The 18,061-nt window shown below is 43.0% G+C and overlaps 1 protein-coding gene and 1 pseudogene across 2 annotated transcripts; one reads left to right on the top strand and one right to left on the bottom strand.

Annotated features, from left to right (window-relative positions):
- Window positions 1–7,121, top strand: LOC148158226 (uncharacterized; annotated as a pseudogene).
- Window positions 7,122–14,050: 6,929 nt separating this feature from the next.
- On the bottom strand, window positions 14,051–18,058 carry micos10 (mitochondrial contact site and cristae organizing system subunit 10). Of its 2 annotated transcripts, XM_014979189.2 has the most exons (4): window positions 17,915–18,058; window positions 14,928–14,975; window positions 14,628–14,734; window positions 14,051–14,263 (listed from the first exon to the last, which is right to left on the bottom strand). In XM_014979189.2, exons 1-4 carry the CDS (start codon window positions 17,976–17,978, stop codon window positions 14,252–14,254), a joined length of 231 nt encoding a protein of 76 aa, XP_014834675.1. In that variant the 5' UTR covers window positions 17,979–18,058; the 3' UTR covers window positions 14,051–14,251. The 2 variants fall into 2 exon arrangements, with proteins under 2 accessions (XP_014834675.1, XP_014834676.2); XM_014979190.2 differs by lacking the exon at window positions 17,915–18,058 and having other exon boundaries at window positions 14,051–14,260; window positions 14,928–15,018.
- Between the last annotated feature and the right edge of the window lie 3 nt (window positions 18,059–18,061).

Genomic DNA, 18,061 nt, shown 5'->3' with positions numbered 1-18,061 from the left:
GTTTTATTGGAAGATGTAGCTTACATCTAGTGGTTGTAAATTCCCACCGTGGTTTGGGCCTTTGAACACATCTAGGCCCCGTTCCCCACCGTCACTTCCGTTCACAGCCTTGTCGGGCTCATTAAGCGTATATAGGCACCGGGTGTGCACGCCAATCTGTGTGTGTTTGTTTGGTCCGTTGGTTGAGTTGGCTCTCAGGTCAGATGAGCGCTGGCGCTGTGCTCATCGGGTTGCTGTGAGTGTTCGGATCGTGGACACTTAATACTGGTAGGATAAATGGATTTTTCATGTCATTACTCTACCTGTCTATTATTGTCAGCAGATGTGTCATTGTTTTCTTTTGGTATTGCAGACTGCTGCTGTTGCCTATTATGCTCCCACAAACCATTCAGAACCACAAACCGTGCAGAACCAGAACAGCATAGCTCCTTATTTTTATTGGCGTGTTGGGCACAGCCTTAGGACGGGGTTGGGGCAATGCGGGATTTGTTTTTTCTTTTTTTCCTAACATTATTTTGTGGTGTTTTGTGTTTCTACTAATCTGGTTTGCATTCGTTTGGTTCCAATTGCTTCTAGTCTTGTCCTGGGTTTTTGAGCCTATTGCGTTTTAAATTAGAATAATAAAGTCTATTTTTAATATTGTAAAAGAATGTATAAATAAAACATATTTTGTATACCATTTCTGTTTCCTCATTCTCAGCCAGACCTACCTGGGTATCATTAATTGGGAAACTCTAGACCACTTGATATTTCAGTAGTCTACCAGTTGGCTTTAGGGCCACGTCCTCAGTCACAATCCGGGTGCTTTCCCCCGTGTTACAATTTTCTGGCGTTGTTGGCAGGACCTGGCTGTTGGAACAGATAGTATACATATTTTTACATTCATTTCTGATACCGATAGTGTTGGTTCTGTGGTAGTGGTGCTTTAGTAGAGAGCATTATTGCTGTATTCATTCATTGTTTGGAGCGCTTAGAGTGTGGGAGCATAATAGTGCAACAGTAGGCACACCGTGGGACCTGGCTGGATATTTCCGCCTGTGAACGAGGATCAGCGTTCCTGGTGCGATGGCTGAGGAACTTCAAGAACTCCGGGCTCGAGTCCAGCAGTTGGAGGCCGAAAGGAGCCATCTGCAGCAGGAGAGGGATTCTGCACGAGCAAATTTAAATCAACAGGAGGATGAACAAGCTGGCCCGAGTACAAGTGGAGCTCCGATGAACACTAGAACAACTGATCGCATAATCTACCTGCCGAGGGAGCGAAAGCGTCCAATCTTTCGAGGAACTCATGGTGGAGGAGTGGATAGAAGAGGTTCGCACCAGCATGCGAGTCCGCCATGTTGGACCCACAGATCAGGCTGCTTTCATTTTTGACCATCTTGAAGGTGAAGCTCGAGATGAGATTAAATATAGATCCTCAGCTGAACGTGAGAATCCAGAAACTGTTTTCACCATTTTAAAAGAACTGTATGGTTGCCAACAGTCGTATGTCGCATTACAGGAGGATTTCTTTTCACGGAGACAGTTAGATGGTGAATCTTTGCAGGAATTCTCTCATTCATTGTTTTGCTTGATGGACAAAGTTAAATCTAATTCTCCTCATGCTATGGCAAATGCTGACATTTTACTTCGTGATCAATTTATTCAAAATGTTAGTAATTCTGACCTGCGTAGAGAGTTAAAGCGTTATGCTCGTGATAATCCAAGGTGTACATTACTGGAGGTTAGAGCTGAGGCAATTACGTGGGAGCGTGAGGGCGGGGTGGAAAATAAAAGTAGTGTTGTCCCCTCTTTTTGTGCTGTACAGAGTGCCAGTGTGTCCCCTCCCCAAATTGACTCTCCCACTGGTTCTGTTGCCTCTCAACTTGCTACTCTGACTGTAATTGTACAAAAACAGCAGGAACAGTTGGACCAGATTAGTCAATCCCTTGCAGCTATGCAGCAGTCCCCTGTGGCTAGGCCTCCCAGTTCTAGTAGTGTGATTTGTCACAAATGTCAGCAACCAGGCCACATTGCCCGGTATTGTACCACTCGTGGCCGTTTTAAGTCTCCACGCACAAGTGGTGCCCCTCAGGTCCAATCCACCCCTAGCCATCAGCGGTCGGAAAACTAACTCCCCCTAGTGTTAGGAGCCAGACATTAGGAGGGGGTGGTTCAGGCTCGGTGGGTCCCCAAATTGAAGAGGTGAAGGAGTGTTTAATTGCATCGTGCCCTCAAGTCACTGTAAAACTATCTGGGGTTCCAGTCCAGTGTATTCTTGACACCGGTTCTATGGTTTCTACCATTTCAGAAAGCTTCTTTAAAAAGCATTTTCCAGATAAGTTAAAGGTATGCCATTGGTTAGAGTTGAGAGCTGCAAACGGTTTGAATATTCCTTACTTGGGTTATCTCGAGCCTGATATTGAGGTGTGTGGAATGGTAATCCCCAGAAGAGGGATCCTTGTTGTTAGGGACCCTCCAGGTCAGGCCAGTTCACCTCAAATACCAGGCATAATCGGGATGAATGTAATAAAGGCCTACTATCTTCAGCTATTTGACCAGTATGGCCCTGATTTGTTTAATCTTCAATCTGTTCAGGGGGCACCATCTTCCTGGCTTCCTGCCTTTCAGCTATGTCAGCAGACTGAGGTTCAAGAAGGCCATATTCAAACCAGTGTTGCAAAACTTCGTGGTAGAAGACCTGTTGTAGTCCCTGCAGGCACTATTAAGTTTGTACCTGCCACATGTTCAGCCATGTTAGCGCTGGCTGGGGCAGCATTAATTGAGCCGTTGGATGTAAAGTTTAGCTTACCTGAGGGTTTGTTAGTGTCTCCTTCCCTTTTGCAGGTTTTTCGGGGCACTGTTTATGTTCCTGTGGTGAATGTAGGGGTGTGTACAGTCACACTAAGACCACGTTGTGCTCTGGGTCTCTTGTCTCCTGTAAAAGTGGTCAGTTTACCGTCAGAGTTGCAGGAAGTTCCTTGTGCACAGGAGCAAGTCGTGGCTGCAGTCAGGTCCCATACTGCTGAGACTGGTTCGGTTGGAGAGAAGATAACATCACTTAATCTCTCTATGCTGGACAGTGAAGAGCAGCATAAGGTGAGAACATTGTTGCTAAAGTATGAGTCTGTGTTCTCTGCTTTTGATGGTGACCCTGGTGTTACTAATTTAATCGAGCATAGCATTCCATTGTTAGACAATGTTCCTGTGCGGCAGAGGTATCGGCGTATCCCTCCATCTGAATATGAGGCAGTTAAGTCTCATATTAACCAGCTGCTGGCAACCCAGGTTATCAGAGAGAGCAGTAGCCCTTATGCATCGCCAATTGTCCTGGTCCGAAAGAAGGACGGCAGTCTTCGCCTATGTGTGGACTACAGACAACTTAATAAAAAGACCAGAAAAGACGCTTTTCCACTGCCCCGAATAGAGGAAACATTGGACTCTCTATCAGGCGCCCGCTGGTTCACAACCATGGACCTTGTTTGTGGCTATAACCAGGTTCCAGTTGCAGAGACTGATCACCCAAAAACGGCCTTTTGCACGCCTTTTGGCCTGTTTGAATTTAATCGCATGCCATTCGGGTTGTGTAATGCACCAGGAACTTTCCAACGTTTAATGGAGAGGATGTTCGGGGCTCAGCATGGTCAGTCACTCTTGCTATACCTGGATGATATTATTGTGTTTTCTTCCAGTGTTGACCAGCACCTGGCACGGCTGGAGGTGGTGTTAAGTTGCCTGAAACAAGAGGGATTGAAGGTCAAGTTGGAAAAATGTGACTTTAAAAAGCAGGTGCAGTACCTGGGACATCTCATCTCTGAGGACGGCGTGGCCACGGACCCAGACAAGATTGCAGCAGTGTCAAACTGGCCTCACCCTACAAATGTCTCAGAGCTGCGGTCATTCCTGGGATTTGCCAATTATCGAAGGTTCGTAGAAGGTTTTTCTCAATTGGCTGGCCCGCTCCATCGTCTTGTTTCACAACATGCTGGGTCGAAGGCGAGTCGAGGACGAGGGAAACTATTGGGAGGAGCATGGTCACCAGACTGCGAAAGGAGCTTCCAGGAGCTCAAGGCCAAGCTTGTAAGTGCTCCCACTCTTGCTTTTGCTGATTTTTCCCTGCCTTTTATTTTAGAGGTCGACGCCAGCCACAGTGGACTAGGAGCTGTGTTGTCTCAGGAACAGGGTGGCCGAGTACGACCCATTGCCTATGCCAGCTGCAGTTTGCATGCTGCTGAGAAAAGTTATAGCTCCATGAAACTTGAGATGTTGGCCATGAAGTGGGCTATGGCTGAAAAATTCAAGGATTACCTGTGGGGCCACCGATGTGTCGTTTGGACTGACAACAACCCACTGAGCCATTTGGACACTGCCAAATTGGGTGCCACGGAGCATCGATGGGTTGCTGAACTTTCTGCATTTGACTATACGGTCAGATATCGTCCAGGCCGTGTGAATAAGAATGCTGACGCCCTCTCAAGGCAATCAACAAGTGGGGACAGAACACAATTACACCACCACCTCCCAGGGACAGCCATTCCAGAACAAATCTGTGAGATGTCGAGGGGGGTGCAGGAGGATGCTGTGCAGTTGGCGATCACTGTCCTTCCATCCCGCAGCAGAGACGATCTGTGCCTACTTCAAGGGGCTGATCCGTCCATTTCAGCCTTCCTGGAGTTTTGGCAGCAGCAAAGAGTGCCGAGCCGGGCTGAGAAGGAGTGTCTAGGGCCGGGCGCCCGTGGACTTCTGAAACAGTGGGACCGAATTGTCCAGAAGGAAGGCCTTTTGTATCGGCGCACCTGGAGACCAGATGGTGGAGAAGAAGTTCTTCAGTTTCTTCTCCCAGAGAGTCTAAAACCAGAGGTGTTGCAGGAGCTTCATCAACATCATGGCCACCAGGGGGTCGAGAGGATGACTGATGTGGTGAAGCAGAGGTGTTTCTGGCCAGGAGTGGATAAAGATGTAAAGGATTGGTGCCAACAGTGTGAGAGGTGTACCCTTGCTAAGAACACCCAGCCAAGAGTTCGAGCTCCTATGGGTCACCTGCTTGCTTCAAGACCAAATCAGCTGCTGGCCATCGATTTTACACTTTTGGAACCAGCCCGTGATGGAAGGGAGCTTGTGATGGTGATGACAGATGTATTTTCGAAGTTCACCCAAGCCATCCCTACTCGTGATCAGAAAGCGACGACAGTGGCAAAGGTCCTGGTTCGTGAGTGGTTTTACCGTTTTGGAGTGCCGGCCCGTATCCACTCTGACCAGGGGAGGAACTTTGAAGGTGTCCTAGTACAACAGTTATGCGAGTTGTATGGAGTTCAGAAAAGTCGCACCACACCCTACCACCCGCAGGGAAATGGACAATGTGAACGTTTTAATCGAACTATGTTCAATCTGCTTCGCTCCCTAGCTCCAGATGAAAAGCGAAATTGGCCAGAACATCTCCCACAGCTGGTCTTCCACTATAACACCACTTCCCATCAGTCGACTGGTGAATCTCCTCACTTCCTCATGTTTGGACAAGAGCCCCACTTGCCAGTGGATTTTCTGCTTGGCCATCTTCCTGAGCCCACAGAAGCTAAAGTGTGTGATTGGGTGGCAGAGCACAGGAGGCGCCTAAATGTGGCCATTGATGTTGTTAAAGGCAGAGTGGAGTTGGCAGCCCACAGGAGAAAGGTGAGGCATGATGAGAAAGTCTGGTGTGAGCCACTTCAAGTTGGACAAAGAGTGTATCTGCGTGATGTTGGCCCAGGGCGCAGAAAGATCCAGGATGCCTGGGGGTCTACAGTGTACAAAGTTGTGAGGGCGCCAAGTTCAGGTGGTGTTGTATATTCAATCACCAGTTGATAAGCCTCACCTTGTTAGACAAGTGCACCGTACCTCCATAAAGCCTGCCCTGTCACCTTCAGAGACCTGCTATGATGATTGGCCACCGAGAGCACCGGAGGAGAACAGTGATGAGGAGGATGTGGAGTCGGGATCTTGGCTGGTGTGCCGAGAGGCTGTTGGTAATCCACCCAGGCCTGTGGTCCCAGAACCATCAGAGAGGCCTCCAGCTCGAACACCTGTTCAGGTGCCGTCAGCTTCGCAAACTCCTCAGAGCACTAGGGCTGCCCCTAGAAAGTCCACCCGTAAAACTGCAGGCAAGCACTCCAATCCTCAGCATCTCCCAAGATCAGCTATGAGTGAAGACAGAGGGGCTGCTGTTTCTCTGGTTCCAGGTGTTAGCAGCATGGCTACAGCCATTTTTCGACCTTGGTCATAGTTTTACTTAATCGGTGGGTCACTGATTCATAGAGGGGGGGGTAGGATGTAACCGGGTGGTTTTATTGGAAGATGTAGCTTACATCTAGTGGTTGTAAATTCCCACCGTGGTTTGGGCCTTTGAACACATCTAGGCCCCGTTCCCCACCGTCACTTCCGTTCACAGCCTTGTCGGGCTCATTAAGCGTATATAGGCACCGGGTGTGCACGCCAATCTGTGTGTGTTTGTTTGGTCCGTTGGTTGAGTTGGCTCTCAGGTCAGATGAGCGCTGGCGCCGTGCTCATCGGGTTGCTGTGAGTGTTCGGATCGTGGACACTTAATACTGGTAGGATAAATGGATTTTTCATGTCATTACTCTACCTGTCTATTATTGTCAGCAGATGTGTCATTGTTTTCTTTTGGTATTGCAGACTGCTGCTGTTGCCTATTATGCTCCCACAAACCATTCAGAACCACAAACCGTGCAGAACCAGAACAGCATAGCTCCTTATTTTTATTGGCGTGTTGGGCACAGCCTTAGGACGGGGTTGGGGCAATGCGGGATTTGTTTTTTCTTTTTTTCCTAACATTATTTTGTGGTGTTTTGTGTTTCTACTAATCTGGTTTGCATTCGTTTGGTTCCAATTGCTTCTAGTCTTGTCCTGGGTTTTTGAGCCTATTGCGTTTTAAATTAGAATAATAAAGTCTATTTTTAATATTGTAAAAGAATGTATAAATAAAACATATTTTGTATACCATTTCTGTTTCCTCATTCTCAGCCAGACCTACCTGGGTATCATTAATTGGGAAACTCTAGACCACTTGATATTTCAGTAGTCTACCAGTTGGCTTTAGGGCCACGTCCTCAGTCACAATCCGGGTGCTTTCCCCCGTGTTACATAAGCAAAACTAATGGTGACATGCATTAACAATTAAATATTTGCTTATTTTTTATTTTTTTTGTCTGCAGTTCTACGTTAAAGTTTGATGCAGCTCTGCTTTCCTAAATGGACCATCTTCATCTCCACTGCAGCAAACAGGCAGCTCTTTTTTATAGATTACAGTCCACTAAAAGGTTGCATTGTGCACTTGTTTATATTTTTAATAGTGTAATTCTGTAAAGACAAAATATGTCTGGTGGTCTAGCTCTGATTTACATATCTTACTAAATTGCGGGTTTGAATATTGCAATACTTTCCTATAACAAAATAGAACTGCAGAAAGAAATTACTAATAAAATATCTTACATATACAAAGTGTTATGCTCTACATTTTTATTGTTGCTGTTACTTTTCGCTCTTTGTACGGTGTCCTTGAGTGCCAGAAAGGCGCTGTGATGGAGACCAGGGGTTCCATCCCATATTGATTATTGATATTATGTTTGTTTTCAGTTCAAATGCGTTTTGTAACAGTTCTTTATTTCAGTGACATTTGGTGAACATTCTTTTTGGGTAGGGAGACTGGCCATCTTTCCTGTTCCGAGAATGTGGGGGAAGATGTCGGTTTGTTTTGATTTAGATTAGTTCAATTTGAGTTAATTGAGTACTTGCCTTTCTGGGTGTGTCTCAGCAAGGTGGAGCAGAGAGGGAGACAAATGCTCCTGGAGCATACCAGCTTCCATTAAGAGGGGGAATACTCTGAGGATTTATATTTAGTTATATTTATTTTTGATTGACCTTAGATTAGTTTAGTTTTAATAATTTCCATGCATGTAAATATTTGTTGGATCATTTATTGTTAGGTTTGTGTAAGTGTTTGTTTCTTTTCTTTTTGATCACCCCTTTACCTGGTGTAAGTGTTGGAACTTGCCTCAGGTATAAATGTCAGCTTCTTTGTTTCACTAAAGAGGGGGGGGGGGAAGGGTGTTGGTGTAATGAAGACTTGGAGCTCCCAAATAAATCCACCTCAAAGACATTTGTTGCCTCACTTCCTTCTTTAATGCAGAGCCTCCGCTGGTCAAAGTGACAAATGGTGTCAGAAGTGTGGCTTTTGGAGGAACAATGAGATGATGATGACAAGAGGTGGTAAAAGAAGTAATGAAACCGAGACTCCAGAGAGTAGTGCTGCTATGAGTGGAGCTGAAGCAGCTACTGGTGCTAGCACTGATGACAAACTGGATCAGCTGGCAAGCCTCGTCAAGTCACTGATGCAGGCTCAAACTGCCCGAGACCAGCAGATTGAGAAGGAATCAGCACGCCAAGAAGTAAGATGGAAGAATTTACAACAGTTTTGACAACTCCAGAATCATGTGGAGGAATTGAAGGAGGAACGACGGCATGAGGGTGACTATTTGGAGGAGGATACTCATGATGATGACGGAGACAGCCATGATGATGGACAAAGTCAGATGTCTTTCCAGCTTCCAGCCACACAGAGGGAGCCAAAGCTGCTTCCATTGGCTTCTGATGATGATGTGGAGCACTTAACAACTTTTGAAAGGATAGCTAAGGTCTGTCATTGGCCTAAAGATGAGTGGGCGGTCCGACTGGTTCCACTACTTACTGGGAAAGCACGTAGTGCTTATGTGCTGATGGACATTGCCGACTCTCACATGTATGACAAGGTGAAAGATGCCATTCTGACCAAATATGAGATAACTGCCGACACCTATAGAAGGTTTCGATCCCTGGACATTCATCAAGGTGAGACGCCAAAAGAACTTTATGTTCGACTCAAAGACATGTTCTATAAGTGGGTCAAACCAGAGACTTCTACAGTGAAGAACATTTCAGAACTGATGATCATGGAGCAGTTCCTGAGGATGGTGAATCCGGACTTGGCGGTGTGGATCCGGGAACGAGCCCCAAAGTCTGCAGAGGAGGCGGCAAGTTTGGCAGAAGTCTTCTTGTCAGCAAGAACGGGGACGAGAAGAGCCCACTTTGCCCGTGAAAACTTTCCTATGGGAAGAAGTAAGTCTGATGGGGGTGAAAGGGGTGGTGCTATAGGTCAGACTAGGAGTTATTCAGCTACCAAGTCATTTTCTGTTGCTAAACCCAACCCTGCTAAGAACTACTCTTCTTCAAGACCAGATGTCAGGTGTTTTCAGTGTAACAGAATGGGTCATACACAGTATACATGTCCTGCCACTACACAGAGTAAGCCCTCCCTTCTCTGTTCAGTTCCCAGACCACCCACCCCATCCCCTGCCCCTGAACCTGCTCACACAGTCCCTGTGTTGGTTAATGGTCAACGTGAAACAGCTTTGTTAGACACAGGAAGTTTCAAGTCTGTGGTTCTGTCTAGCTTAGTGCCAAGAGAACTGTGGAGTGATGCTAAGACAAAAATAAGTTGCATTCACGGTGATGAAATGGAGTATCCTGTAGCTGAGATTTATCTAACTATAGGAGGTCAGACATTTCTATTACCTGTAGCATTAGCTTCAAGGCTTCCTTATGCTGTCATTTTGGGCTTGGATGTCCCCACTTTGACTGATTTAGTGTCAAACACAGCAGCTGGACATTTGACTCAAACTGATGGCCATGAGGGATCACAGGTCAAAACTCAGAACACTACACTTTTCCAGAAAAATGTCCCCATAGTGACAGGAGCAGAACTTTCCTCTCCAATCTGTAGCTTGGTCACTACTAGAGCCCAGGCGGTACAGAACTCACTTAAGGAATTACCATTCTATGATGTAGAACTGGAGGTGGGCAGTATAAAACCATCCAAATCCAGAGCACAAAGAAGAAAGGAGAAGTTTTTAGGTTCAGCCAGAATGGAGGTGGAAGGAAAGATGGAACCTTGCCCTTTATTTGACTTTGATATTCCTTCAGATATTTCTGCCCATCAGAGATCAGACCCAACATTAAAACCATGGTTTGATAAGGTTACAGAAGTAGAGGGAAAGAAGCAGGGTAAAATAAATGCCTTGGAAGATGCAACTTATGTTGTGAAGAATGGTGTCCTTTATCAGGTTAAAGGTGGATCAGAAGCCATTGCTTTACCACAGCAGCTAAGGGGGAAAGTGATGGAACTCGCTCATTCAGTTCCTTGGGCCGGGCACCTTGGATTTCAGAAATCCCTCTATAGAATAGCAAGTCGGTTTGTGTGGCCAGGCATGTACACACAGGTGCAACAGTTCTGCTCTTCCTGTCACACGTGTCAGTTAACTACGAACAGAGGTGTTTCTAAAGCACTTCTACAGCAGTTACCTATCATAGACACACCATTTGAAAGGATAGGAATGGATGTTGTAGGTCCCCTGGAGAAAAGCTCCTCTGGTAACCGTTACATTCTAGTTATCTGTGATTATGCTACAAGATACCCTGAAGCTTTTCCTGTGAGATCAGTGAAAGCTAAACAAGTAGCTAACTGTTTGCTTCATCTGTTTTCAAGGGTAGGCATTCCTAAAGAGATCCTTACAGACTGCGGGACTAATTTCCTGTCAAACCTTTTGAAGCAGGTCTATCAGTTGTTGGGTATAAAGGGTATAAACACCACCCCCAGTCAGATGGACTGGTTGAACGTTTTAACCAAACACTGAAGAACATGCTGCGCAAGTTTGTTTCAGAGACTGGCACAGAGTGGGACAAATGGCTGCCCTATATGCTTTTTGCATATCGAGAAGTTCCACAAGCGTCAACTGGATTCTCTCCATTCGAGCTGCTGTATGGACGACAAGTGAGGGGGCCATTGGATCTTCTTAAAGAGCAATGGGAAAGCCCAAGTCCATCGGGTGAGCATGTGGTGTCCTATGTGATAAAAATGAGAGAGAGACTTGAACAAATGGCTGTAATGGCACATCAACACATGAAAACTGCTCAAGCAAAACAAAAAACCTGGTACGATAAAAAGGCTAGGGTGAGGAGTTTTCATCCTGGACAGAAAGTGTTGTTGTTGCTTCCCACCAGTGACAAACTTCTCACTAAATGGCAGGGCCCTTATGAGGTCACACGATGTGTTGGGAAGCTTAATTATGAACTGTATATGCCAGAAAGGAAGAAGAAACATCAAACTTTCCATGTTAATCTTTTGAAACAATACCACGACTCACCACAACAGTTTGCAATGCCGTCTGCCTCTCAGTCATCTCAACAGGTTCCAATGCAGAATGAGGAGCATGCAGAAACTGTTGTACCGCAACTCTTTGTGCGTGTGGTGGACGATGAGGAGGAAGACGAGGTATTTTTTCCAGCCTGTAGCTCCGCACCTGTCGCAATTTCTCTCTCTCATCTTCAGCCATCCCAACAGCAGGACATGAAACCCCTTTTGGATCCAGAGCTGTTTCAGGAAAAACCTGGATTCACAAGCCTGATGAAACACAGGGTTCACCTCAGAGACGACGCTGCACCTCGCAGGAAGTTCTACAGGGTTCCAGAATGTCTCGTCCCACAACTCAAGAACGAGATACAGTTCATGTTGGAGCTGGGGATTATTGAGCCCTCTGTGAGTGAATGGTGCAGTCCGGTAGTGCTAGTACCAAAAAAGGATGGCACTTTAAGATTTTGTATTGATTTTAGATACCTAAATAGTGTCTCTAAATTTGACCCTTATCCAATGCCTCGCATTGATGAACTGTTGGAGAGAGTTGGGAGATGCAATTTTATTACCACACTTGACCTCAGCAAGGGCTACTGGCAGCTGGCCTTGGCACCAGAGGCAAAATAACTGACTGCATTTAAAACACCATGTGGGCTTTTTCAGTTTAGGGTGATGCCCTTTGGCCTGCAGAGGGCACCAGCAACATTTCAGCGCCTCATGGACCAGGTGCTGAGGGAGGCATCTGACTTTGCTGCAGCATACCTGGATGACGTGGTGGTTTTCAGCCAGACGTGGGAGGAGCATGTTCATCATTTGCAGCATGTTTTACAGCTCATTAGATCTGCTGGCCTCACCATTAACCCTAATAAATGTAAGTTGGCTCAGAGGCAGGTAGAGTACCTGGGCTATGTGGTGGGACATGGCCAAGTTAGACCTCAAGTGGGAAAAGTAGAAGCGATTCATGCATACCCAGTTCCTACAACAAAAAGGAAGGTCCGTGCCTTTGTTGGGTTAGTGGGATGGTATAGTAAGTTCATTCCCCATTTCGCAGACAGGGCTGCTGTTCTTACAGATTTAACAAAAGTCTCTGCACCAAATAAAGTACAGTGGACTGAGGAGTGTGACAAAGCTTTCAAGGACCTGAAGTCTGCAATCTCCAGTGACTCTGTTCTCTACAGTCCAGACTTTGATGAACCGTTTATACTGCAAACTGATGCCTCTGGAGTAGGCCTTGGTGCTGTATTGCTGCAGGACATTGATGGTGAGAGACATCCTATTGTTTTCCTCAGTAGGAAGCTTCAAGACAGAGAGACCAAGTATTCCACAGTCGAAAAAGAATGTCTTGCAGTTAAGTGGGCTGTGGAATCACTGCGGTACTATCTGTTGGGCCGCCATTTTACCCTGGAGACAGATCATCGGGCGTTGAAATGGCTACACCAAATGAAAGACTCTAATATGCGTATTGCAAGATGGTATCTGTCATTACAACCTTTTGATTTTACAGTGCAGTATCGGTCAGGGAAGTCCAACCTTGTGGCTGACTCTGTCAAGGATGTTTGAGGACTGAGTACTGTGGTCCTGGGTGACGGGGGAGGAAATGTGATGGAGACCAGGGGTTCCATCCCATATTGATTATTGATATTATGCTTGTTTTCAGTTCAAATGCGTTTTGTAACAGTTCTTTATTTCAGTGACATTTGGTGAACATTCTTTTTGGGTAGGGAGACTGGCCATCTTTCCTGTTCAGAGAATGTGGGGGAAGATGTCGGTTTGTTTTGATTTAGATTAGTTCAATTTGAGTTAATTGAGTACTTGCCTTTCTGGGTGTGTCTCAGCAAGGTGGAGCAGAGAGGGAGTCAAATGCTCCTGGAGCATACCAGCTTCCATTAAGAGGGGGAATACTCTGAGGATTTATATTTATTTTTGATTGACCTTAGATTAGTTTAGTTTTAATAATTTGCATGCATGTAAATATTTGTTGGATCATTTATTGTTTAAGTTTGTGTAAGTAGTGTTTGTTTCTTTTCTTTTCGATCACCCCTTTACCTGGTGTAAGTGTTGGAACTTGCCTCAGGTATAAATGTCAGCTTCTTTGTTTCACTAAAGAGGGGGGGAAAAAGGGTGTTGGTGTAATGAAGACTTGGAGCTCCCAAATAAATCCACCTCAAAGACATTTGTTGCCTCACTTCCTTCTTTAACGCAGAGCCTCCGCTGGTCAAAGTGACAGGCGCCTTTGAAATAAAATGTATTATTATTATATAGAGATATTCGTTAGCTTTGATTGTATATCTCACAATTTTGTAATTTATCATTGTTTATTAAACTCTGAAAGCTGATAGGCTTTGTTAATATTCTGTCCTAGAATGAGGTTAGATGTGCCCTTTTTTTGTTGTTGAGCACCTGCCCCTTTAGTGGTCTCTGCACAGTCCTGAGTGATTCTTAAAACTGTTGAGAAACTGATTTCTTTTTGCTTCCTGACAAAATTGCAATAATGCTTACACTTATTACTGCATATCATTCCAGCAGTTAACACACAAGATAATGCTAGATCCTCAATTCTAATGGCAACTTGAAACTGACTGATCAACACTATTCAGCTGCTGCAAAGCCTCTGCCCTCCATCAAAGCCCACCGCCTTATGGGATAAGTTTCAAAAGTAAAAACTTAAAAAAAACAGAGGAATTTAACCTCCACCTGTTACTAACCTTGTTTTACTGAACAAAAACACAACTGATCAAAAAATTTGACCTGATCCACGCCTTCTTTTGAATATACTACTTTAACATTTGCTCAAGATAAATATAATATCACCGATTAAATATCAAACCACCCTATGAAGAATCACACCGCAAGTGGTTTTTCTATAATTAACGATTATTTTATTAAATTCACACAGATTGCACTCATCAGGCAAAAGCAAGTCTTACAGTCATTATTGGGACGGTTTGTCTGGAAGAAGACAAATTCAAATGTAGCGTAGTGCAAACCATGACACTCGAAAAGCATACACAAAATCGATGCAAAAATAAAGATAAAAAACATCTTGATGGGTTGAAGTCACTGTTCCTGCTGAGAAAAAAACAGAGAAAAAATATAACAAAATTATTACATTTATACAAAATATTGACAAGGAACTGTCACTTTAGCATAGAAATCAGACTTCACTTTTTTTTTTTTAATTTCCTTTTGTTTCATTGGTGATGCAAAACTATTTTAACCTAACTCAAACTTCAAAAGAAAAGAAATTATAAACCACCATGAAGTCATTTTATGCATCACATAAAAGTAATTCAGATTTCAGTAAAAAGCTTAGCAGTTTTTGTTTGTTCTTGCCTTCTTCAAACGACAAAGTAAGACACTAACAAGAAGGCTGGCATCAAAAACTAAGGATTTGTGCAGAACCCATTAAAGGCCCAATAAAATCCAAACTAACCTGTTCGCTTGTGTGCAGCAGATAATGTGACCTCAGGTCATGCTGACAGTTGGCATACGCCATGCCAAGTCCAGCTCCAGAGAATAATGTAATAGGCCACGTACGTCCTACAAAGGACAAAGATGCACTGACATTGTTGGCAGGAATAAAACAAACACTTACTGCCCTAAAGACTGACGCAGGTTAGAGTACCACAGAAGAGCACGATGTTAGTTGTGCTGCCAGATATCCTCAATGGTGTCTGAGTTAAATTAAAGTTTCAAGATAAAGAACAACTTCAGATCCACTGAAACAGCTTACTTTTGAAGAACAGGACAGAAAACACAATTCCTAACCCCAGACCGGTACCTGAAACACAGAATGACGAGGCAAACATTAGACACAGGGAGGAAATAATTACTAATGCACATTTCTGATATTTATCCTGCATGTCAAGTGTCTGACCTACACAGAATAACGTAACGCAAGGTGTTGTTTTTTTTTTATTGTTAGTAAGTAAGCCTGCCACAGTTAGCAATAAATCAATTCATCACAACTATGACCATTTCCCATTGGATAGTTATTAATGAGATACTCCCCTTTAACTGAAAAGGCGCCATTTCGAAAAACCCTGCAAACATTTGACATTTGCACTACCTGCCACTTCTGCCTGCAGGGTTAACCATTATTAAAATTAATAATAGTTAAAAATGAACCATTATTAATTTTTAAAATGCAAGTTTGGTTACTGAGACATCATAATCCATCTTAACTGTAGTTGCTTTGATTGTTTTGTTTTGTTATTTTGGATCATTTAAATGTTTCCCAGTTCCCGTGCTAAATGTTCTTTAGAAATTAAAGATTTTTTTGTGCTTTGAGTAAGTATACTTGCATTAATAAATCATTTCAGTTGAAAATGGTCAAACTGGCAATATCATAATTTTTCACAATAATTTCTGGGACAATTTATTATCCTACAAAACTTGTTATCGTGACATGCTTACTAGAAATATATATTTGTTTCTTGACTAGAGAAAAAAAAGTCTATCAGCACCAACATGGTGATTCCTAAAGAGTTGGTCAATGAAAACATGCTAAACAGTGTCTGTCAGACAACTTAGCAGGGTTTAATTTGGGTCCAAATGTCTGAAACACTTTCTTTCCCCCTAATCTTTGACCTTTCTAGCCCCCAAAATGAAACAGAAAGACTGATTATCAGTTGAGTGTACAAGAATCATTAGTAAGACAAACATAAAAAATGGCATTGACAACCAATATATCGTACTCCTGCACTGTCGTAAAGAACATGGTTTTCTCACACTTGTTGTGACAGTGATTCTTGAGAATAGGGACAAAATGGGTTTTAATTTTCCCATATTTTTTTTTAATTATTTCTCAACCTTATGTATGCAAATATGACAAATAATGTTTAGAAAATATGAAGATGCTAAGGTACAGGCTCCCAGTTGCGAATTTTTTTTTTAAAAATTACATTTTTAATCGACCTGACCCAAAACTTTGTCATCACCATCTGACAAAAATAAATCTAAAATGATTTTTAAAATACCCCATTAGTGATATTTTTACTCAATTTACAGACAAATGCTTCTCAAGAAATAAAATAAATATTATTTAAAACAAAAAACAAGAAAAAGTCCATCTGATGGAGTTGACAGTGCATGACGGAGTTGACACAGAACTGAAGGTGGTGACAAACTAGTGAGTAAAATGAAAAACTTGGTACATGTGAAGTAATGCAATTCATGTAAAATACATTAAAATGAATTAGTTGCACAATTAAGTGAGATTTGACAACAATTTCACTGAAAGAGTCAGAAAAACTCTGACGGAGTTGACGAAATGCCAAACTACCTCAATTTATATGATGTTATTCTGAAGGAGGCCATATTGTAGCTCGTCAGGTCCATGAAATCTTTACAGTTTACCAAAATTAAGCTTTTATTTCGCAAAATTTCATCAAAGTTTTGTAAATTGTCAGTTATGGAGTTGACACATCATGGTTGTGACAAACAACTTAGGAATAAAACAGAAGAAAAAACTAAAGAATAACTTAAGCTAACCGGAGCTAACTAGCCCTCCTAGCAAAGGAAGAGAAAAGACAACGTCATGGGGTCCTCAGAAGTTCTGGTGCCCCCCAATAATGCCTGATTTTTTTTTTACATTCTTTTCATTTCTGACGGTGTTGACAAAAACTAAGGACAAATTTCAACGGAGTTGGAAAATATCTAAAAATTATTTTTAATTCAATTTATCGATACTTTTATAATTATTTATATGACTACTTATACTTAATTGTCATAATATATAATGTTAGTATTTCTTTAATTGTTTTAAACTATAAGAATGTATTGAATTCTGCTCCTGGACAAGGGCTTTTACAGGCATCATCCACCGACTACAATGTTTAAAATAAAAAAATATTCAGCAAAAAAAAAGAAAAATATACATTGTTGTGCTCACATGACCCAGGTTAGTTTATTTAGATATTTGAAAAAAATATGTTTTGTGTATATTTTATTCAAATTTCATGCTTTATCCATAGGACCTGTTTTGTCCCTATTCTCAAGAATCACTGTGTGAGCATATCAATATCAATATTAATATTGTTGTTATGGCCAATTACTAACATTATATATTTTGTTATCCTTTATGAAGGAATGGCAATATGTGGGTATGGATCCTGGGAGAATAAGTGAGGGGGGCTGTTTTTTTTTTTTAAATAATTTAGTAACCTTTATAACCATATATAGATGTTTATGAAGAGGATTCCTGACCCCAACTGTGTAAACCACTGGTCTACAATATGACTAACCTGGCTTGTATGAGCTGCTTTAGCCTGCCATCTGCTAAATAAATAAGGGATAAAGCTCTGACTTCATGAAAGTTGAACAGGCACCATAATGGGGTTGAAGTAAACGAGGTTCGCGTTCTGTGAGCGCAAGGAAAGGTGGACAACAGTTTACAGTTGTAACCGTTTTAAAAAGTCAACTGTGATGAATGCTACTTATAATAATCAAATGGTCTGCCTGTGCTCTGGTTTTCTTTCACTAAATACAGTCTTAATCGTAAGCGTCAAATTCACAAAGAGGGCGCTAGAATAAACCCGTTTATTTCCGTCAACATCTGACTGCTCATTTAGTTGTCCTTTAACAGCCCTTAGCAGCTAGCTTGTTAGCCTCTCGTCCAGTCAATGACAGATGTGAACTACAATAAAAGCTACAGCCTAATGCTTCTGAATCCACCTATATTTCAGTAACATTAGTAGCTGAAGGCAGAGGAATATTTACCCAGCTTAACGACACCGTCTGCCAGGCAGCGGTCCAACTTTTTCCCGAGCTCCTTCTCAGACATTCTGACTTTGCTCGCTCCAGGCTAAAGGTTTCAAACTGCAGCTCTTCGTGCTGCCTTCGAGCGCTGTCGGAAGTTTGAAAGAC

Source organism: Poecilia mexicana, unplaced genomic scaffold, assembly GCF_051168715.1.
Source record: "Poecilia mexicana isolate PSO_F unplaced genomic scaffold, ASM5116871v1 scaffold_7, whole genome shotgun sequence".
Lineage (NCBI taxonomy): Eukaryota > Metazoa > Chordata > Actinopteri > Cyprinodontiformes > Poeciliidae > Poecilia > Poecilia mexicana.
This window is presented reverse-complemented; position numbering and strand designations above follow the sequence as displayed.

Coding starts and splice junctions, on each gene's coding strand:
- micos10 (XM_014979189.2), bottom strand. CDS start 17,978: ATGTCTGAGAAGGAGCTCGGGAAAAAGTTGGACCGCTGCCTGGCAGAC. Junction 14,976..17,914: donor AGACGGTGTCGTTAAGCTGG/GTAAATATTCCT, acceptor TCTGTGTTTCAG/GTACCGGTCTGGGGTTAGGA. Junction 14,735..14,927: donor TTCTGTCCTGTTCTTCAAAA/GTAAGCTGTTTC, acceptor TGTCCTTTGTAG/GACGTACGTGGCCTATTACA.